The following is a 22,690-nucleotide window of genomic DNA, read 5'->3' as shown; positions in this document are numbered from 1 at the left end:
CCAGTCCCACGCCTCTCGCCCGGCCTCGCCCCGGGTCCCACCTGGGCCTCAGGCGCCCCCTTGGCGCTGAGGCGCGCCTGCAGCTTCCGCACCATCACCTGCCGCTTCCACTCCGGGATGGGCCGGCCGCGCTCGTCCCGCGTGGGTACCAGCCCGTCCAGGTCACCCGAGCGCAGCCCTTCCAGCTGCAGCGCGGCCAAGCAGTCCGGGCCGTCTGCCGCCGTCTCCGCCCCCTGTGCGTACGCGGGGGTCACGCTTTGCAGGGTCTCTGGTGACCCGATCCCGGGGAGGGGAGGGGCAGTCCGGGGAGGAGGGGCGGAGGGGAGACCTCAGACAGCCCCCCAGCCCCCAGACTGATAGTGTGAACCCCCTGAGGGCATGGCCGGGCTGAACCTTCCGTGCCCCTCGCGTGGGGGAGCCTAGGTGTGTTGAGGGGTCGCTGACTGAGAGAGGCAACCAGTAATCCTTCCTCCCTGCCTGTGTACGGCCGGGAAGAGGCTTTCCCAGCACGCCGTGGCGATGGCTGGGCAACAGCTGCATAGTCAAGGTCTGGCGGCCAGTTCTGAGCGCGAGGACTTGTGCGCAGCGTTTCCCAAACTCACTAGAGCACAAAACATTTCGCTGAGAGTTCCCGACCTGCTCTGGGGAAGGCTGGGCAGGATTTATATGGGTCTCTCTCATGCCCCAGAAGAGAGGGAGGAGAAAGGGGAACAGGCCTCCTCAGCTGGTCCCAGGGCTGCCTGGGGGCCGCTGAGGAGGACAGCTTCCAGGGGAGCGTGAAGCACCCTGAGCTCAGATGTCAGGGTGAGGGGCTGGGGCTCCTCGTAATGACAGAGAAGGGCACCCACATTTTCTATGATGGGGTGACAAACTGCCTATCTCTGGGACGTGCTTCATGGCTCACTGCCCTGAAATTCCCCTCTCCTCAGAACCCGGGGGCGTCCTCAGGGGCCAGCAGAGGCACCGGAGTCTGCGAGGGCCTGGGGTCCACCCTGCCAGGAGGAAGGGCCTGGGCTGCTCCAGAGTGACCCTTAGCCCACCTAAGGGGACACGGTGAGAGGCCGGCTGGGCTTTGGCATCGGTAGGGGAACTTGGGAGATGGGGACCCGGAGAGCAGGGACATACCGGGGGCACAGCCATGGCACTGGTGGTGGCCCTCAGGGGGGCCCTGCAGGTCTGCTCCCTGGGGGGAGGCGGGTCAGGCTGGCCAGGCCAGGTCGGGCTGAGATGCACTGCTGCTGGAAAGAAGGGGGCCTTGAGTCACAGGGGCTTCCAGAAAGGGCGGGGAGAGTGAGGACAGGATAAATACCCACCTCTGAGGCCCCCAGCTTGGGGACAGAAAGCACCCCCAAGGCTTCTCCCCAGGAGCGCCTCACCTGTTACTGACCCGAGGCCACAGGCCTTCCTGAAAGAGCCAATGACCCAGCCAGCCCTCCACCAAGTGCCCTTGGGGCCCCGGGTGGATTCACACGTCCCTGGGCGTTTTCTGTGGGGTCAATGGGACCAGCCGAATCTGTGTTTTACCCCCTCCCCACACCACTCACCCCATGCCACGGCCCTGCCCGGCCCCTCCCTGAAAGGAGCTAGGAAGGCGCGGTGCCCTTACCCTCCACCAGGGACGAGTACGTGCAGGCACACACATATGCACACATACACACGTGCACGCCTTGGGTATTTTTGCCCCAACTCTGCCTCACACCCCAGACAGGCACGCACGTGCACGTGTGATGTATGTAACTAAAACATGTGTGATGCATGTAGCTAAATCACATGTGTGAAGTGTGTAACTAAAACATGTATCCTGAAGAGTGTTCGCCCTCGCTCCATAGGATGCCGGCTGGTATTTCCATGCTGTTCCACTCACTCCATTGTCAGAAATGCTGGCCACACCCCCGAACGGGCGGTGACCTGCAGTTTGAGGACCGGTTACTGGCCCAGGCTGGCCACGGACACGAAACCTGCCAGGGTCCCAGCAGCAGACCCCGAAGGGGGCGTAGTCGAGGGACCTCGTCCAAGCAGACACCGCAAGAGGGGACGAAGCTGTGCAAGGTCGCCCATAGAGAGGCCAGGCCCCGGGCTCTGAGGGAGCCAGTGCAGAGGCAGGAGAGCGGGGCTGGGCGGGGGCTGGGCGGGGTCTGGGCAAGGGGCGGGGCGGGGGTTAGAAACGCTCCCCGTGGAGAATGTCTCGCCGGAGAGAGCCAAGAAGACCATAGAGGAACGCTGGAGGACGTTTGCAGGGGACGGTGGTGGAGGGGGCCCACCCACCTGTCCTGTGTGCTCAGCTACCCCACACACACCCCCCTGCAGGGCCTGACCCTCAACCCCAGAGTGCTGCCCGGAGACGGTGTGCTTACGGCTGGGGCTCCTGAGCTCTGAGCCCTCTCTTCGTCTCTCCTCCGGGGAGTGCCTGGCGGCCGACAGCGGGGGAGGGGGGAAAGGTGGCGGCGGGGGAGTCTTCAGCAGCGGCACCTGCGGGGGGACAGGCCTAGTCGGCAGAGCCCAGTGGGGCCTTGGCTGTTCCCAGCTCTGTCAGGTGGGGCATGGGGGTCCTGCCAGGCTGAGGTCCCAGCCAGCTTCCCTGGGGAGGACGCAGGAGGGCCGTGAGCAGGAGCCCCCGGGTCCTGTCTCTCCTGTCTGTCCCCACTCCCCCTCCACGCTGGGTGACAGGCTCCCCAAACACCCCCACAGTCTGGGTGCCATTGCTAATTGTGTCCCCCTATCCCACACCACGCCCCTCCACTGGCTGCACATCCCCTGTCCTGAAGCTTGGCTCTGGGTCCCCCACACCCGACCCCAGGCAAGGTAAACAGCAGCTCCGGGTGCAGGGTCAGGGGCTGGAGTCCGGCTTTCCTGCACCTCATTTTGGCCTTACAAGATGTGCACGAACACATGCACACACACGCAACATGCATGCAATGCACACATGTATGTGCGCACACACACACCACGCGCCCGCTCCCTGACTGTCCCCGACGGTGCTGAGATCAACCCTCAGAGCCCCTCTTCCTGACCCTGTGACCCGTCGGTGTCTCTGGGTAGACAGCAGTGGACCAGGAGTGGGGGGGGGATGTGCCCAGCAGCCGAGGCCACAGGGCATCACCCCACTTTCAGGTGAGGACCCCGAGGCCCGGAGCACAGGCCACACTGAGTGCGTGGGCCCCTGCCCTTGGCCCAGCCGCCTTCTCAGAGATGTCCCCACCCAGCCCCGCAGCCCCGGCAGGGTCGTGTCCCCCCCACTGAGTGGAGGGTAGGTGCCACAGCCGTGCTGGGACCCCCAGAGGTGTGGCCACCCAGAGTGGCCTGCTGGCCCCTGGGTGTAGGGGAAGCTGACGAACTCGTGAGGCTTTTCAACCCACAAGCAGGGCTGCGTGGCCGTCAGCTTGCCCCAGGGTGGGAACGCCGTTCTCACGGCCCACCATGCAGGGTCCACGCTAAGAAGGGCCAAGGCTAGCACTTGGCCCAGGACCACCAGGCACAGAGCCCCCCAGATCAGCCCCCAGGAGCTGGTGCTGGGCACCTCCTCATCACCCCCTGTAGCCACTGACCACTGGGCAGCTCAAAGGGCCCTGACTGGAGGGGCCTTGGCTCCGTCCCCATCATGAGGCATTCTGGCGCAGGGGCTGGTCATGGTGCCCCCCTCGCTCCCGCCTCCCTGCTTCTCCAAGAGGCTCTTGGCCCCACCTTCTGCTTTAAGCTTTACAGCAGGAAGTTTGGAGCGGCCTGCCCCAGTCTCTCCACGGCGACGCCTGGGCTCCCAGTGGTGCCTGCTCCTGTCGCTCCTAGCAGTCCACCCTGGGGATCAGGCTGCAGCCGCCCATCCTCTCCCTCCAGGGGGCAGTGAAAGCCAGAGGTGGCCCTCAATTAGGGGGGTCAGTTTGGTGCCAAGATTCCTGCAGGGGCAGGGCACCTGGCCAAATCAGCCCCCATTTCGGCACGTGTGGCCAGGCCAGGTCGGGCGGTAGGTGACACAGGGATGGTGCCCAGAGGCCACCGCCCACCTGGTCCAGTGCTCTTGGAATTCTTAGTAAGGTGACCAGGCCCTGGCTTCTCCCAGCCTCCCCCTGCCCATTGCTGAGGCGAGGTCACGCCTCTCGGCGAGGAGGCTGCTGGCCTCCAAGGAGGGCAGCCTGCGGGGCCGCCCCAGCCAGGGTACCCTCAGGAGAGCCCTGGGTCTACGCCCACCGCCACAGCCCCTCGCCCCGCTCCTGCCCAGGACCCTAAGCTCGCCATCTCGCACTCACTCCTTCAGGGATTCAGCCCGGCAGTGCGGAGCCGAGAGGTGCGGCGCTGAGAGGTGCAGAGCCGAGAGGAGCAGCCGTCGGCGTCGGGGGGCTGCCGCAGCAGCTGCCCCTGGAGCAGAGGCGGTCGGAGCCTCATGGCCGCATGAATATTTGAAGGCTGAGGTGTCGGGTGGCCAGGCGGGCCTGGGCTGGGGCGTGGGATCCCTTACATGGCTCAGGGACCAGGAGAGCAGACCCCAGGGGACCCCAGAGCCCTGAGTCACAGCCTCCCTGTCAGGAGGCCCTTTCTGGAAGACAGCCCACCAAGAGGGATCCTTCTCCCCACCCCAGTACAGCTCCTGGGCACAGATGGGGAAACCGAGGCTCAGAGAGGGCAGAGGCTTGCCCAGGGCCTCACGCTGGGATGTGGCAGCTCCTGGCAGGCCCTAGGGCCCCTCGGTCCTTTGGCCCAGAGGCCTCGGCAGTGGCATCAGAGGAGGGAAGGCAGGTGGGTGGGCCTGGGAGTGGGGGAGCGGTCTGGGGGAGGGGCAGCCCCGTGGGGTCTCGGCTTCTATGTGTGGTGCTGGACCTGCCCAGAATGCAAACCCCAGACCACTCTTTACTGTGTTTGCTGGGAGCTCCCCTAGGGAAGAGAACTCGCTTATTGTCTGCTATAAAAGGGTGGGTTCCCTGGGCTCAGGGCTCCTCGGCTTCCACAACCCACTGCGTGCACAGCGCCCCTCTGGGCCACCCTGGGACTTGGGGGGCAAGGGGTGAAACAAAGGCAGAGCTAACGCTCCCTGCTCTGTTGAAATAAAGTCCCTGGTGGCACAAACAGTTTGTGCTCAACTACTAACCTAAAGGTTGATGGTTTGAACCCACCCAGGGGCCCTGCAGAAGAAAGGCCTGGCGATTTTCTTCCATAAAGATTATAGCCGAGAAACCTCTCTGGAGAAGTTCTCACTGTGACGCATGGGGTCGCTGTGGGTTGGAACTTACTGGCGGCAGCTGGCTTGTCTTGGTTTGGTCTGGTCTCAGACCCGGGAGTCCCGGCCTCCGACCAGCACCAGGAATCAGTAATAGGCTGACTGGTTAGTGTTAACAACCCCAGAGCCGACAGAAGTGTGGACAGAGAAGCCAGGGACAGACTGTCAGACGTGGCCAGAAGAGGACCGAGCCCCGGTGGGCCCCCTGCCAGCAGGGCCACCTGACGGCCACCCCTGCCCCCTGCCCAGCCTAGACAGAGCCTCGCCTCGCAGTGCCTCTCCCCTCCACCCCCCAGGGCAGAACGAGGGGTTTGGCAAGGACGGCGGCGGCCCCCTCATCTGGGGAAGATGGAGGAGGCAGAGTGGGCACGGGGCGCAGGGCAGTGGACGTTGGCCCCACGCACTCCTGCCCTCCTGCCCCCACCGCAGCCTCCCTTCCTGGCCTGTCTTCAGGAAGAACTCTACAGAGCAGAGGGAAAGATGTGGAGGACGGAAGCCTGGACACCCTGGGCCGGCCTGGCACGTGCGGGGCTCGGCTGACGGCGCTGTGGTCACCACTAGCGTGAGGATGATGTCTCTGAATCCTAACAGACACCAGAGTCTGACTGTGGTGTCCCAGGTGACAGAGAAACCAGGGCCCTGTGCCCCATACCCTCAGGCTGCGGACACGGAGGTGCCAAAGGAGCGGCGGGGTCCAGGCTGCGGTCCTGGGGGTCCTGGGGTCCGTGCTACCCCCAGCCCAGGCATCGGGCTTGGGTGCACCCCGGGGGTGACGGCCACGCTGGCCCTACCCGGCGCCTTCCCCTGGCTGCTCTCTTTTCCTGCGTTTTTGGTGAGATTTGAGCAGCGGCATGTCAGCCATGCATTATACATGCTGAACCGGGTTACAGGCCTGTAACGGCACCCAGGCTGAGAAAATCCTGACCCAGGGATCAGCGACACCACAATGCCGAGATTCGGTTACTGGCTGGAAGGCCAGGCCCCGCCCCTGCCTGGGGGAGGAGACGGCTGGGAGAGTCCCTTGGCCTGGCCTTGGGCCTTAGTTTCCCCACCTGTAAAATCTGGAAGGAGCCCTGGTGGCACGGGGGTTAAAGTGCTAACTGAAAGGTCAGCGATTCAACCCACCAGTCCCTGTGCAGGATGAAGATGTGGCCATCTGCTTCTGTAAAGATTGCTTGGAAACCCTATGGGGTTGATGTGAGTTGGAATAGACATGATGGTAGTGGGTTTGGTTTGGGTTAAGGGCCACCAGGAGCCTGGGTGGTGGAAACAGTTTGTGATAGGCTGCTAACTAAAAGGTTGGCAGTTCAAACCCACCCAGTGGCACTGCAGAAGAAAAGCCCAGCACTCACTTCCATAAAAATTACAGGCAAGAAAACCCTACGGGGCAGCTTTGCTCTGTGAGGGTGGCATAAGTCGGAATCGACGGCAGCTGACAAGGACCACAGGGGCCGTCCAGACCCAGGGGAGGGAAGTAGCCCGTACTAGGGCCACCATGCCAGGGCTCTGCTGGTGTTTGACACCAATCTTTGATCTGCTCTTCGATCCCATTTTATGGATGAGACACTTGAGGCTCAGCTGCTCAGGGCTTACTGGTGCCAGAAGAGCGGGCTCCAACCTGCCCTCCCACCTCTGAAGCCCAGGTTCTTCCTGAGCCTCCCTTCCCACACCCCCACCACCAACCCACCGCCCGCTCTGCAGGGTGGCTGCAGCCTGGGGGCCCAGGGTAGCCCATGTGGGAGTGAGGACATGGTGAGGGTGAGCAGGATGCCTCAGGGACGCTGTGGGCTTGGCTCCGGCACAGGCCCCACTGCCCAACAGAACCGAACTCAGAGCTGGCACCACAGCCACAGCTCAGCGCCCAGGCAGGCTGCGGAGGCAGGGTTGAAGGGCTGCCTCCGTGGCCCTTCTAGCTCCTGCCCCACCCCAGGTCAGAGAAGCCCACCCCCTCACTGTGCAGATCAGGTACCAGCGCAGGGAGGAGGAGGCATTTGGCAAGGTTGCAGGGGCATGGGGAGCGGGAGGGAGGAGGCTTGGCTGGGCTTGGTTGCCCTGAGGTCCCGCAGATCCCAGAGGGCGCACCTCCCAGGGGGCAGACCCGCCACCACCCGTCCAGTCCATTCCCAAGTCCACTGGAGGCAGAGACGGTCGCTCTGTCGTGGGGACAATGACAGGTTTCAGCAGCTCCTCCCAGGCCAGCGGGAAAAGGCCAGTGTGGCGACCTCTGGGTACTGCGTTTCCATCAATATTGCACTCGGGCACAGCTCCCCCGGCCTGGCCCCCAGCTGACAGCCGCCCTCCCAGCTGAGCAGGGACCCAGCGGGCCTGGGGGTGCAGGGGCCTCCCAGCCAGTGGCGAGAGACTGGCACCCCTGCTCCACACGCAGTGCGAGCGAGGTGGGGGCCTATCCTTCCCTCCCCCGTCCTCCCCCAGCAGGGGTGCCCCCGAGGAGCCCCGGGCTCCGTGAAGTGGGTTTGGCAGTGGCTGGTCGGATTGGACCTCCCACGGTTTCAAAGCTGGCTTGGTGGTTCACCAGCACTGAAGCAACCCCCACCACCAGGCAGATGGGGCACAGCACTTCCCAGCAGCCACCTGGCACCTCCCTCTCCTTGCAGTGAAGACGAAAGAAGGAGGCTTCCATCCCTAACCCTGAGTTCCCAACAAAACTCACAGCGGGCACACTGACTAGCCTCAAAAGCTAAGTGTTTGGATTTGCAAGTGCCGGGCAGGTGTGACCCAGATGCAGACCTGGAGGACGGGCCACCGCAGGCTGGGGCAGGCAGCTTGAGCAGCAGGGGAGGGGGCTCCTGGCCCAGGGGGCATGAGGAGACTGCAGAGACAGCCCAGTGGGGCTGGGGACTCCCCGGTGAAGAGAGCTGTTTGGATTGAATTGTGTCCCCCAAAAAGATACATTGAAGTCCTAACCGCTGTGTCTGTGAATGTGACCTTGTTTGGAAATAGGGGTTTTCCTCTGTTAACGAGGTCACATTGGAGTAGGATGGGTCCTAAACCTAATCACTTCCGAGTGGTGTCTTATAAAAAGGGAAAACAGAGGCGCACACACAGAGGGAAAGATGCCATGTGAAGACGGAAGCAGACACATCACAGGCCCACGAGTGCCCAGGATGCTGGCGGCCACTAGAAGCCGAAAGGCACACACAGGGACCTTCCCCTAGTACCAGTGGCCGGAATTCAGACTTCTAGCCTCTAGATGGAGAAATTGAACTCCTGACCACGGGAGGTATTGTAATCTGCGATCTCCTCTGTGTGTTGTTAATTCCACTTTCCCGTTTCGGATCTGAACGGTAGTGCATTTGAAGATCTTATAAGATATGGATGTTTTTAAAACAAAAACCAATTATTTCACTGCTAAGGTAGAAAACAGACCAATAACCTGTTCCTTCACTCATTTGTTCACACACTTGCCCATTTATTCACTCATTCATTCACTCACACAGTCCTTCGCTCACCTGCCCTTCACTCATTCATCTGTTCATTCACTCATCCGTTCATTCAACAAATACTTGGTGAGCCCTGTTACTTGCTAGGAGCTGGGGACCAGGCGTGAACAGGACAGACTGGGTCCCCTCCTTACTGACTAGGAAACAGGCCCAGGGAGGGGTGGAGCCAGGACTTGAACCTGCTGCCCCACCCGAGGAAGAACCCTGTCTTCCTGGGACCCGGTGGGGCTGGCCTGGCTTGCACCACGGTCACCAGCTGAGCAGAGGTACAGCCAGAGCCCAAAGCCTCAACAGGGATCCAGGGCCCTGCTCCCACTCCTCAGGTGTCCTCATAACCGTGGAGGGTGGTGCCCCGGAGTCACAGGTGTGGTCCCTGTGACCCAGAAAATGGCGTCCCGTGGCCAAATTCCAGCTCCCAGCCCAGCTCAGCCCCTGCCAGAGCCACAGGCCCTGTCGCAGCCCCAGCTGAGCCCCAGCCACCCCGGGCCAGGTCCTTTCTCCTGGCAAACCACATGTTAGGGGCAGCAGGGGGCCCGCCCCACCCCCATCCTCACCGGCCGGGCCATGTCCCGCAGGTACTGGGCGCAGTCCTGGTGGCCGTGGTACTCAGCCAGGTCTGCTGCTGTGTAGCCGTCTTCATCCCGGAGGGAGGGGTCCACATGGTGGGACACCAGGGTCTGGCAACACTGCAGTAGGAGAGCACATGTGTGACCCACTGCACACACCACAGAGAGTCCCTGGGTACTAAGGGCCCACTGCCCAGGAGGGATACGAAGGCCACTGGGGGCTGAGGAGCCACCCATTCACCGCAGAGGCAGGACTTGAGTCCAGGAAGCAGCCCAGAGCCCTGCCCAGTGACCCCTCCCCTCCCCAGGAGGTCTGACTCCCCTTGTCCAGATGGGGGCTGAGGGGCACTGAGCTGAAGGAATGGGCCCAGGCACAACTCCCAGGGGGTTGGCAGAGCCAACCCCAACCAGGTATCTGACCTGGCCTCGCCCTCCTAGCTACCAGCTGTGGACTCTGCACAGAGCCTCTTCCAGTTCCTACAGCAGCCCTCTGAGGTGTGTGACTCACACAAGAAGGAACAGGGGCTCTGGGGTTCAGCCCTGCCCCAGGCTGCCAGGACTCAGCCGACTTTCCCTGTGCCCTTGACCCCCTCGCCCCACAGCCTGCTCCTTCCAGTTGGGCCTCGGCTCCCTTGGACCCGCTGAGTTTAACTGAAAACTGAGACCCAAAGGAACCCACTGCCCCTGGACTGCAGGCTGTCCACCTGTAAAAGGTGCAATTGGCCCCCCGCCCCCCCCACGCCCACTCCAGAGTCAGTGCATCAGATAGGAGTTGGGTGAGAGGGCTGTGGGGGCATCAGGCCGGGAATAAATGCTAAATTAGAAATGAAACCAAAAACCAAACCCGTTGCCGTTGAGTTGATTCCGACTCATAGAGTCTATAGGACAGAGTAGAACTGTCCCATAGGGTTTCCCAGGCTGTAGATCTTTACGGAAGCAGACTGCTACATCTTTCTCCTGCGGAGCAGCTGGTGGGTTCAAACTGCTGACCTTTCAGTTAGCAGCCAAGCACTTAACCACTGTGTCACCAGGACTCCCTGAATTATCACTAGGAGGCTGAGAAGCTGCTGTGAGGGGCTGGCCCTTGAAGAGAGCCTGGCATCGAGGCCACAGGGACCTTGGTCACATCCTCGTTCTACTACTTGCTGGTCAGTGAGCTGGGCATAGAACTAAACCACTCTGAGAAATAGGGACAATAACACTAATGTGCAAACGCTTTGCTATCGGCCGCTAATCTAAAGGTTGGCGGTTCAAACACACCCAGTGCACCACAGAAGAAGGGGCTGGCAATCTGCTTCCATAAAAGATTTACAGCCCAGAAAACCCTGTGGAGCAGTTCTACTTTGCACACGTGGGATCGCCACAAGTCAGAACTGACTTGACAGCAACTAACAAGCAGCAACATGACACACACTGTTAGCTCCCCCTTCCTTGCTAATGGCACCCCAACTGTTCAGCCAGCAGGAGGAGGACCTCAGAAGGGGAGGACTCTACCCAGCCACAGGGGTGAGTCAACACTGATCCACCTGGTTGTGGTCAACTCCCCGCTTTGGGCCGTGAATGCCTGGCCCCAGGTGGAGTCTTCAGCGTTATGGTTAGGAGAAGTAAGAGGAAGTGCCTGGGGAGGGCTTCCCGGCCGGCCCTTCCTCCTGCCCTGAATGAGCCCAGGCCCGAGGAGGCCGCCATCTTGAACCAAACGGGCGAGGCCCGGGGAGGCCGCCATCTTGGACTGAATGGGTGAGGCCCAGGGAGGCCCCCACGAGGGGAGGGGGCAGTTTGGGAGGAGGGTGCAGATTGCAGTGGAAGGGGCTTCAGGCCCTGAGTGCAGAGACTCAGAGATGATTTTGACAAGGGCTGTGGGACTCTGAGCCAAGTCTCCTTTACATTCTTTGAAAGACGCCCAACAGGACCGGAAGGACCACCAACTACTTTATGCTGCTGGACTGCACTTTTTTGACGTGACGGACCCCAGGGGCACTTCATGTTCCAGCTGGGAACAGTCCAAAATCTCAGCCCAGGATGAGATACTGAGCTGCACCTCCAACTAAAATCCTCCCTTATGGACGAGGAGCCCTGGTGGCGCAGTGGTTAAGAGCTCGGCTGCTAACCAAAAGGTCGGCAGTTGGCATCAACCAGCTGCTCCTTGGAAATCCTATGGTGCAGTTCTACCCTGTCCCGTAGGGTCGGTATGAGTCGGAATTGCTCTCGATGGCAATGAGTTTTGGTTTGATCTCTAGGATGAATAAACCCTATTGCCGATGGGTCGATTGCTACTCATAGAACTGCCCTATAGGGTTTCCAAGGCTGTGACAAATCGACTCGATGGCATTGGGTTTGGTGTTTTGGTTTTGGTTAATCTTTATAGAAGCAGGCTGCCACATCTTTCTCCTGCAGAGAGGCTGGTGGGTTTGAACTGCTGACCTTTCTGTTAACAGCTGAGTGCTGAACCAGTGCGCACCAGAGAAAAAGAGGAAGAGTCTCAACAAGATGGAATGACCCAGTGGCTGCAACAATGGGCCCAAACATAGCAATGACTGCGGAAGGCGCCAGCCTGGCAGTGTTTTGTTCTGTTGTACACAGGGTCGCTGAGTCAGAACCGACTCGAGGGCACCTAACAGCAATAGGATGAGCAGGTGGGGCCCAGGGCATTTTGACGGCAATGAGATTATTCCGTATGATGCTGTAATGGTGGACACGTGCCATGACCCATTTGTCAAAACCATAGGCCTGTACAACACAACGAGTGACTGCTCTGGTAGCCTATGGACTTTAGTTAATAACAATGTAGCGATACTGGTTCCTCAGCTGTGACAAATGTATCACAGAGCGCAAGGGGCTAATAACAGGAGAAACGTGTGCACGAGGAGAGGGGTTATGGGAACGCTGTACTATCTGCACAATTTTTCTGCAATCCTAAAACTGCTTTAGGAAATAAAGTCTGTTGAAGTGTGAAAAAAACAATTGTCCCCCTAGCCGAGGTTGGGGCAGCTGTCTCACGGCTCTCCCTGGGGCAGACCAGGGCGCTGGGGGCTCGGGGACAGTAGGGGGAACCCAGAAGACTCCACAGAGATGGACTGACGTGCTGTCTGGGAACATGCTGTTGAGGACGGGATGGGACAGGCAGAGAGGCAAACCTACGCGTTGTCCCTATATGTGATGTGGCCTTTATACCAGGCCTGCATCCGGGTGGCCCCTGCCCAGGCCCTCCTCGATGGCTGGGTGTGGCTCTGATGGGCTGTTCAGTATTTGGACTTCGCCCCTGCCTACTTCGGGTTTCTGGGTGTTGCTTCCTTGAGACTGGGCCATGTGGGCCCCAAGGTTTGTCTGGATAACAGCAAAGGAGCTCACATCACCCCCAAGCACGATTCTGTGAGGGGAGGCACTCCTGACCGAGGGCCTGGCAGCCAAGTGCCATTCTCAGAAGACTGTCGTGACATCCACCCAGCGAGGGCACTGCAGGTAGGGATGCCAGTAGTTTTGTGCGGGCATCAGGAGCCCAGGACCGAGGACGGGAGCCGGGTTTTGTTACCAGGTAGATCTGAGTCAGAGCCCCGGTGGCGCACTGGTTAAGAACTCAGGCTGCTAACCAAAAGGTCGGCAGAGCCACCAGCTGCTCCATGGAAACCCTATGGGGCAGTTCTACTCTGCCCTATAGTGTTGCTATGGGTCAGAATTGATTCGACCTCAATGGGTTTTGGTTTTGATCTGAGTCTGGATCCTGGTTTTGCCACCTGACCTTGGGCAAGTGACTTTGCCTGCTAAGCCTCAGTCTACCCATCTGTGAAAGGGGACAGAGAGCACCTATCTTGTAGGGCTGTTGGGAGGATCGAGAGATACGTAGTGAGGGCCCAGACATAGCGAGCGCTCAGTGCCTAATTTTCTGGTCTTATACCCCGACGACCTGCCTTGCCCACACCCGCCTCACCTCCATCTGCCCATTCTCAGCTGCGTCGTGGAGCGGGGTCCCACCCCAGGAGTCTTTCACAATAGGGGCGCCCATTAGCAGGAGCCGGTCCAGAATGGGTGTGTGCCCGCCTCGGGCTGCAAAGTGGAGGGCTGTGGCCCCCTCGTTATCCCTCGCTGTCAGGCCGATGTCGGTGAATGTGACCTGGTAAGGAGGAGCAGAGGGAGACAGGCCAGCAGGCCGAGGCTGGACGCAGCAGGGAGATGGCTCTGGGGTGGGGGGGGGAGGGGAGAGCAGGGCAGGGGAAGGGGGAGGGGGGAGGGGGCTTGGAGCAGAAGTTGTGCCTGTCAGGGAGGCAAGCGCCCCCCCGCCCCACACCCCAGGAATCTCAGGGGACAGAGCCGGCTCTTTGGACCTGTCTCTGTAACTGCTGGGCAGCGTGACAGCCAGGGCGCACGGTGGGGGTGCAGTGAGCCTCAACATGTTTTATTTGGAGACTTCAGAGTCCTTAAATCTGCCCCAGCCCGAATGTTAAACCAAACACCCCCAGGGGCTGGTTTCATGTCCCCAGTGAAAACACCCACACCTGGCACCTAGGGGCCCCAATTGTGGTGAAGGAAGGAAGGAAGGGAGGGAAGGAGGGAGGGACATCCTTGGTGCCAGAAGAAGTCCTGATTGCTCCCTGAACACAGCTTCAGCACACCAACCCCGTGTAGGAGCCCTGATCCGGCGCCTGGGGATGTGGGTTTGAGGCCCAGACCTGCTGCAGCTACACGAGGGGGACAGCACACAAGGTGGGGCTAAGGGTGCCGCAGGGCTGAGGGCAGCCTGGAAGGTCCTCTGCAAAGGGAGGCCAGAGGCAGCTGCCACAGCCAGGGGCTGGACTCCATCCCGAGGCCACAGGGAGTCCCTTCCTTCCTCCCTCCCTTCTCTTCCTCTCTCCCTTCCTTCCTTCCTTTTTCCCTTCCTCCCTCCCTCCCCCTGCCCCCCGCCTCCCACAAACACCTCCTGAGCACCCACTATGCACCAGGCCTGGGGAATGCAGCAGACCGACAGTGTCCCTGCCCTCATGGAGCTCCTGGACTTGTATTTCCAGGGGTGGAAATGAACAGTGGACGAGATAAGGAAGTCAGATATACGGTCTGCCGGGTAGTGGCATCATGGAGAGTCGCAAGCAGGAGAGGGGACAGAGTGCTGGGGTGCGGGTGGGAGAGTACCATCTTAAAGGCGGGGGCGCATTGTGGACTCTTGGGCAGCTGCATGCCAGCCAGAGGGCACAGCACGTGCAAAGGCCCTGCGGTGGGACTGGAGCCTGGCCTGAGCCCTGCCTGGGAGTGAGCCCGGCCTGGGAGTGAGCCCCGCCTGTGGAGGTACAGCTGTGGGGTGGGGAAGGCAGGGAAGGGTGGGAGGTTCTGAGCAGATGGCTCTCAGTCAGGTCTCCACCAGTCAGGTCAGCGCCCTCCAGTGGCTCCCCAGTGTCCTCAGGAAGAGCCCAGGGCCTCCCATGGCCTCCTAGGGCCTCCCAGGGTCCCCCACAGCCTCGGTCAGCCTGCCCCACCCCACCCCTGCCTAGCAGCCAGGCTCTCCCGCCTTTGCCAGTGTGTGTCCTTCTCTGGAGCTTGCTGTGGGCCTGGCCCCTTGACCAGCCACCTCCTGGGGAGGCTGACCCCTACCTGTCAGTTGGGTCTTCGTAAGCAAAGAGGCCCAAATGGCCCCTCTATGGGTCTGGTGGGGGGACGCTGGCTGGGCGTGGCCTGAATGAAGGGCCAAGGGGCCCAGGTCCAATGGGGGGCCCAGGCCAGGTATGGCCGGTAGTGGACACAGGAAATCGAGCCCCTGTGGTGCCACCCACCCTGACTTCTTGGGGGAGTGGGGCCCCAGGGGTGGAAGGTGGACTGCCCCACAGCCCTGCACGGGGCTCTGATGGGCTGCAGACCCCGGCCAGTCGCTCAGGAACAGCTCAGGGCCATGAAGTAGTGAAAGCAGTGGGCCCCTGGGCCGCCCAGCCCGGGCCTGGTGCACGAGGGGCTTGGTAACCTGCGCTAGCCCCCTTCTCTTGGCCTTGCCGTCGGGCTCATCTGTCCCCCAACAACCCTGTGGGTGCCCACGCCTCCGGCGGACAAACTGAGACCCAGAGGTGGGGCCCAGCCTGAGCTCCAGGCCCTGCGGGCTCCTAGGCAGCTCCGAGGACCCCATCCTCCCAGCCGGGCGCCCTCTTACCAGCCAGACCACGAGCGAGTAATGGCCGCGGGCTGCGGCGGCGTGCAGCGCGCTCATGCCGTCCAGGGCACGCAGGTGCACGTCGGCGCCGCAGTCCTTCACCAGGAACTGTGCCAGGTGCAGGTGGCCTTCCTGGCAGGCCAGGTAGAGTGGCGAGGCGCCACTGAGCGTCCTCTGGTTCACGCCGCTGCGGAGGGACGGAGCGGGGCTCAGAGGCACTGGGCCAGGAGGGGGTGCAGAGCGGGGAGAGGGCTGTGCTAGCCAAGGGCTGCCCTGCTTGCGCCCACCCACTTACAGGGACACCTGCAGGCGCACAGGTTGCACGGCCCACGGTCAGCAGGAGCGGGAAAGGCGGAGGGGACCATTGACCCCATCGCCCAGCCCCGCCACGCCCATCACACTGTGAGCTCCGGGGCTCGCCGGCAGGGGCAGCTTTCCTAGTCTGCACGGTGGGTTGAATAGTCCAGTGGGGCAGCAACTGGGACAGCGCCCCCTGCCGGTGAGCCCTGAGCACACAGAGCCTGGAGCCACTCTGAAAAGGGCCGCCGTGGGCGGGACACGAGGCCAGGGCCAGCCCACCCCAGAGCAGGGTCTCGGGGTTCTTGTACCCAACTCTGCCCTTGGCCACTGTAGAGCTCAGGGGAGGGCAGTCCTCTACCCAAGCTGACCCTATCCCTGGCGTCGCCATCCACCGCTGCCCATTATGGGACATTTGACTGTGGTTGAGCTTCTCTAACTCCTACTGCTGCTGCCTCAGGTTCTGGGGTCCCCCTCGGGGCTCCCCAGGCAGCCCAGCATGCCTTGGGGGCAGCATCCCCCACCCCCCCCAGCTCCTTCTTTCCTTCCCTCTGGGCCTCTGGGTCCAGGTTACCAGCACCAATCTTTCTAAACCCAAGAGGGTCACAGGCCTGGACTTGATTCTGGATTTTCAGTTGTCCCTGTGGAGACACAGAATCCAGCCCACTGGCCAAGGCTGCTCCCTGCCTCTGGGCCCCCGTGTCCCCTCCCTGCCTCTGGGTCCTCTGTGTCCCCTCTGACCGGCGCTGCCTGGGCGTCCTTGAGATGCAAAACCTGTGCACCCCGCTCACACGGTGCTGGGTGCTGAGGGGCTGGGTCTGCAGTACAGGAGAGGGTCGGGGAGGCACCTCTGGGGGGAGTGACCTGCTCTCATGAGCACCCGACAACCATTTCCCACTCCGACTAGGGTCCCAGTGACTGTGGGACCCTCCCCGGCGGAGCTGCAGCCGTGCAGTTGCACAGAGTGCAGTCATAGGCCTCAGCTGACAGAAGGGGAAACTGAGGCCCTGAGCGCTAAACCTTCGCTCAAAGGCTTGCGCCTGGGGTGTGAGTCCCTCCTCTCCCATTCCCCAGGGCCTGACAGAACCAGACCCTCCTCGTCTTCGAGTCCCAAGGAAATGGAGGCCTCTTGCGGGCCCCTCACAGGTGGTCTCTGGGTCACTTGGGCAGTCCCTGGCTTTGGACCCCTGACAAGCTCATTCTGCCAACGCAGAGCCTGGGGTCCGCTCATCAATCACGGAATGCACCCACAGGGCAATGCGGGGCCTCGTGCACTCTCTGGGGTAGAGGGCTGTCAGCTGTCACCGGACTTCCCCAGGAGGCCAGACCCAAGCCAGGTGTGGGGCAGGCAGCATCAAGCACAGTTCCAGGTGAGGCCAAGGTGACCGGGTCAATGGGCCTGGGGCAAACTGTACCCCACACTCGGTCCAGAGGGGTGGCCACCTCTCGGCTCCAATGGGTGCTGCCAGGTGGGAATGTGGGCCCAGAGGCACCAGGCCTTCCCATTTTTATAGAGAAATAGGATGTGTGTGTGAGAGTGTATGAGAGTTTGTATTATGTGAGTGTGAGAGTGTGTGTGTGTATATGTGTATGAGTGTGTGTATATGTGTATGTGAGTGTGTGATAGTGTGTATAAGTGAACATGTGTGTGTGTGTACGTATTGAGTGTATTTGTGTGAGTGTGTATTGTGTATGAGTATGTATGTGTGTGTGAGTGTGTGTGCATGAGTATGTGTATAATAGTGTCTATAAGTGGACGTGTGTATATGTGTGTGTGTGCATGTACATGAGTGTGTGTGTGTTAGTAAGTATAAGTGAACGTGTGTGTGTGTGTGAAGTGAACTTGTGTGTGAGTGTGTGTGTGTGAGTGTGAGTGTGTATGAGTGTGTGTATGTGTGTGTTAGTATGTATAAGTGAACGTGTGTGAATGTGTATTGTATGTTTATGTGCGAGTGTGTACTGTGTGTATGAGTGTGTGTGTGTGTACATGAATATGTGTATAATAGTGTGTATAAGTGGACGTGTATATGTGTGTGACTGAGTGTGCGAGAATGTGTAAGTATAAATGAATGCGTGTGAGAGTGTGAGTGTGTGTGAGTGTATGTGTGTGAAGTGAACGTGTGTGAAGTGAACGTGTGTGTGGGAGTGTGTGGGAGTGTATGTGTGTGAACGTGTGTGTGTGAACGTGTGTGTGGGAGTGTATGTGTGTGAACGTGTGTGTGTGTGAACGTGTGAGTGTGTGGGAGTGTGTGAACTTGTGTGTGAGAGTGTGTGTGGGAGTGTGTGTGTGAAGTGAATGTGTGTGAGGGAGTGTGTTGTGGGAGTGTGTCTGAGTGTGTACATGAAGTGAACGTGTGTGTGTGGGAATGTATGTGAACGTGTGTGTGTGAACATGTGTGTGAGTGGTTGTGTGTGATGTGAACATGTGTGTATGTGTGAAGTGAACGTGTGTGTGTGTGTGAAGTGAACGTGTGAGTGTATGAGTGTGTGAAGTGAACGTGTGTGTGTGATGTGAACGTGTGTGTGGGAGTGTGGGGGGAGTGTGGGGGGGAGTGTGTGTATGTGAAGTGAACATGTGTATGTGTGAGCATGTGTGAGTGTGTGTGTGGGAGTGTGTGTGGGGGGGGAGTGTATGTGTGAGAATGTGAAGTCTCCGGTTTCCTGATGGTGGCAGTCCCTGTGGGGCGGTCCGGCCTGGGCGTCTGAGGAGGCCCACAGAGCGCGCAGGCCGGGGAGGAGAGGGCTGCTCCACACCCGGGCTCTCAGGGCTTGGCCTGGAACAAATGGGGCGGCCGGGGCCACCAGCAGTCCAGATAAACCGCTCCCTCAGAAAGGAGAGGCAGATAGAGGGGCAGGTGGTTCACTGAGGAGAAAATCCAGTGACGGGAAAGGTGGCGTTGAGGGCTGGGTGGACAGGAAGTTCCGCTCTCCAGGAAGCAGCCCTGAGAAACGGAGTCCCGAGGCCAGCACCCCCACTCCTGCACCTCACAAGCGCCCATTACCATGACGACGGTGCGTGTCTGTGTTGGGGCAAGGACTGGAGAAGGCTGAGGGTGAGATGGGAGTCCTGCTGCCACCTGCCTCAGCCGGGCCTGGCCCTGGCCCTGGCCTTCCCTCCTCACTCGTCCGCTTACGTGGACACAGGGCCACCACCCTCGAGGGCTCCCAGTGCCGAGGGCACAATTCAGGCCGCCTGACTGGCTGCCCTCAGTCCTCCATTTACTTCACGAGACTGGAGGGCGCCCCACAGGTGTCTCCAGGCTGCTGCTGTTCCAGATGGCCCTGAGCGGTCCCCACGTGGGCCGGGAGCCCCCGAGTATCACACGGCCTTTCTGTTGGGCTGTTCCAGCGGCTTCCTGGCTGTTCTCCCTGCCACTCTAGTCCCACCCCCTCACATCAAAAACCCTCATCTCCCGTACCTGGCCTTGCACCTGCACTGCCCCTCTGCCCAGGTGGACGTCAAGGCCCTTCCAGACCTCCCCGCTCCTTCCCCCCTCTGCTCCCGACTCCTCTCCCGGGGATGCTGTGCCAGCCGCACTGAGCCCCGCTAAGGCCACCAGTCCAGTCCCCCTCCCTCCGCCCTCCCTCCTCAGTGCAGACTGCCCACCTGCTGTGGGCGGCCACCAGGAGCTTCAGGCAGGTCAGGTCCCCGCTGACAGCGGCGTGGTGCAGGGGCAAGGCCCCCTCCAGCGTCTCCAGTGTGGCCGGGTGGCCCTCATGAAGCAGCCACTCCACCACCACAGGGTGTCCAAAGCGGGCGGCCAGGTGCAGCAGAGAGACGCCTGAGGCATCTTGGTCCTGCCAAGGCCGAAAGTGGGACCCTGAGCCATGTGGCAGGCCGGACTGTCCCAGCCAGCAACACTGCCGTGGGCAGAGTGGCTGCCGAGGGCCCCCACAAGGCCACACTGCTCGATCCCGACCTGAGGGTTCCCTGTTACATAACACAAGCAGGGAGGGCCTTGCTACCAGGACTGTGCATTCAAAGCAGGGAGCCGGGCCATCTGCTCCAGGTAAGGGGCAGGCTGGGACTCGAACGCAGATCAGCAGCTGCTCACCTACGCCCGCCCCAACTCTCCTCTCAGCCAGGAAGGCGCCACTTGCCAACGGTGCCTGGGACGGGCTTGTGGGCCTTTTGCGGGTCCCAGGAGACCAGGGGTGCTGACCGATGTCCCCTAGCCGCCGGCCTGGGTGTCCTCAAGGGCCCGTGATCAGAACACACCCGGAAGTAGGCACAGTTCCCACCGCTGCCTCTGGGGTTCTCCAGAGAGAACAGGAGTGCAGAGGCCGTGAGGCTGAGCTGCTAGGCTCAGAGGCTGATGCTGCCCTTACCTCTCCCCATCTCCCCATCCAGGGACCCACCAGGCCTCTCTGGCCTCTGGGAGAGGGGTGTCCTGTCAGGGGCTGGCCCACGACCCCCGAGGGTTCACAGACAGTGAGAGTCCTCTGCCTCTACGAGGGAGACGGGCAGGCGGGGCCCCAAAGAAATGCCCAGGCAGGGTGACTGGTGCCTGTTCAACCCTTCCCTTCCAGCCGCCCCCATCCCCTGCCCCACAACATTCCCGCCCCCCAGTCCTCCCTCCACTGCCTTGGGCCTTGTCCACGGTGCCCATGGCTCCTACTCCAGCGTGCCTCTCTGCAGACCCGTCCCAGATGCTTTGGAAACCAGGTCCCAGGATCAGGCCTGATTAGGGAAAGGGGTCCTGAACACGGGCAAGACCCCCACTGCCCAGGCAGAGGGCTCCTGTTTGTGGAGGGGCATGGGGATGGTGTGGGGAGAGGTGGGAGAGTGGCAGGTGGCTTCTCGCTGGGGAATAAGAGGGCACTCTGGGAGGCGGCCTGGGCTTTCAAGGAATGTGTGCTGGTTTGGGGGTGGGCTGGGACTCAAACCCAGCTCAGCGGCCATGCAGAGACAGACCCTCTGACTGCTGTCCCCAGGGGCGCAAACAAAAGGCCAGGAGTGGCAGGACCCTGCGGCCTGGGGCTGGGGCACCTGGCTTCCTGGGTTCACACTTCCCGCACTCCCCAGGGGTCTGTGACTGTCCCAGGCCAGTGGGCACTCACTCACCTGCAGGTCACAGCCTCCCTCACGGACAAGCCAGCACAGCTCAGCCAGGTGGCCAGTGGCAGCAGCATCATGGGCTGGCGTGGCCCCATTGTGGGCCCGCTGGTTGCCAGGAAGCTGGGCCTGCTGCACCAGGAGTTTCACGCAGTCCAGGTGGCCAGCTCGGGCGGCGTGGTGCACCAGGCCGGCACCCAGCGCATCGGTGGGGCCTCGACCCAGGGCCCCGTCCTCCAGCAGCCGCTCCAAGGTGGCCAGGTCCCCCTGCTTGGCGGCTGCGAGCGCCCGCTGCTCCGCCATGCTCGGCCCGGCCGCCCCAGCACCCCGCACCCCACACCCCAGCAACCCAGCACCCGGCACCCCGCTGGCTCTCTGTGGCGCTCGCACGCAGGCCAGGCTTCCTGTTTCAGGTGTGGACACTAGCCCCCGGATCCAGTTACCCGATAAGCAGCCCAGAGGGCAGATGGAAGGCGGCAACTTCGTGGGGGGGCGGCAGGCGGGGGGGCTCTCAGCCTGCCCACATACTCCCTCACGGAGGGCTGGAGCGATGGCCAGGGGCCGCAGAGAAGGGGCAGCGGGGTCCTGCTCAGACGGTGGCCGGCGGCTGGAACCGCAGAGCGAGGGGACGTGGGCGAGCCAGCCTGTCTCCATGGGGGCCGTGCATCTAGTCCGTCTGCTCGTTGCAGATGTCCTCTCGAGGGAGTGGCAGGCCTGAATATCTACTTTTCCATGGATTCTATGTGAACTGTCCTGACCCTGGGCTGGCCGGGGCAGGCCCCCGGGGGGTGGGTGGCAGACCTGTCCACAACGGGTTCTTTCCTGGGGACTCAGAGTCAGGTGTTTGAGTAACTGGGGCCCTGTCCTGGCCCTGGGCTGCCCGGAGCAGGCCCCTGGTTGGGGTAGGGGGCCCTTTCCCGAGACTCAGTGCTCTGGCCACATTGTCGCCTTGGAGATCTAGGGGCACACTGTCCCCCGGAATTGGACTGTGGGAAACACAGTCCGCACCCGGCTCCAGCCTCACCTGGCCTGTGGCCCGTGGAGGCCCCGCTAGCCCCAGGGGACGTGGGCGATGGTGCCGAGGGCCCCTCGCTGCCCCTCTTTGTGGGTGCCGCGGGCCATGCAGGCTGTGCTTCCGGTGGACGCTGGAGGGAGGGTCTGAGGTGGGGGGCCTTGGCCCCACCTCCGACCACAGTGGCCCAGTCTCTGTGGCTTTGGGTTTTAGCACCGCCCACCAGGCATCTTCCCAGGCTGTGCTTCAGCAGGCAGGATGCCCAGAGCCCCTTGCAGCCCCCACAGACAAGGCCGGCTTCCTAGCGGCTCCCAGAGAGCCTCGGGCGGGGTTCACAGGCCTAAGCCTAACTGTGCCGTGATAGGACGGAATTACGGCCCAACCCTGCCACCCCCCATGGCTGTCTGTCCTGCAGACATAGCCCACACCCGGATACCCTGAGAAAAGCGCTAGGCCGGGGGTGTCCGCACCCACACGGAAAACTGCAAACACGGGGTGTTTTATTAACATGTATGAATAAGGTATTTTATTAATATGTTTATTTTCCAACAGCTGTTTGCTTACATTTTAAGACCTCACATTAAGAAGGTTATTCTATTAAAAACGAATCCTATGTAAACATCCCTACAACACGGATGGCATGTGATGTGAGAACACCCCAAGACGCCTTGGAAAGAAGGAGAGAGAATCCTTCTATGGATGAGATTAACAGGAAAGCTGGGTCAGAGGTGAGCGGACTTTCTGCTCTGAGAACCGGCAGAACGGCAGAACACAGCTGCCAGCCACACGCAGCCACGTCCGACTGGAGCCCCGAGAGGTTGGGGGACAGCGTGGTGGGACTGACGGGGCAGGCCGCCAGGGGCCGAGGCACCCTGGTGGACACCGCTGGGCAAAGGTGCGGACGGGAGGCCCCACGAAGCTGAGCACCACGATCGCAGCGAGGCAAAAATCAAGTCTCCTATTTTCAT

The 22,690-nt window shown here is 61.3% G+C and overlaps 1 protein-coding gene across 1 annotated transcript in view; it reads right to left on the bottom strand.

Moving 5' to 3' along the window:
• The window catches only part of ESPNL (espin like), a 24,868-nt gene extending 3,855 nt beyond the window's left edge, over window positions 1–21,013 (bottom strand). Inside the window, exons 1-8 of the mRNA XM_004386467.1 lie at window positions 20,720–21,013; window positions 19,262–19,452; window positions 15,358–15,544; window positions 13,159–13,341; window positions 9,222–9,353; window positions 2,355–2,469; window positions 1,126–1,235; window positions 42–233 (exon numbers count right to left, since the gene is read on the bottom strand). Of these exons, the coding sequence (XP_004386524.1) occupies window positions 42–233; window positions 1,126–1,235; window positions 2,355–2,469; window positions 9,222–9,353; window positions 13,159–13,341; window positions 15,358–15,544; window positions 19,262–19,452; window positions 20,720–21,013 (1,404 nt within the window). The remainder of the gene's footprint in view (window positions 1–41; window positions 234–1,125; window positions 1,236–2,354; window positions 2,470–9,221; window positions 9,354–13,158; window positions 13,342–15,357; window positions 15,545–19,261; window positions 19,453–20,719) is intronic.
• Between the last annotated feature and the right edge of the window lie 1,677 nt (window positions 21,014–22,690).

Source organism: Trichechus manatus, unplaced genomic scaffold, assembly GCF_000243295.1.
Source record: "Trichechus manatus latirostris isolate Lorelei unplaced genomic scaffold, TriManLat1.0 scaffold00165, whole genome shotgun sequence".
NCBI lineage: Eukaryota > Metazoa > Chordata > Mammalia > Sirenia > Trichechidae > Trichechus > Trichechus manatus.
This window is presented reverse-complemented; position numbering and strand designations above follow the sequence as displayed.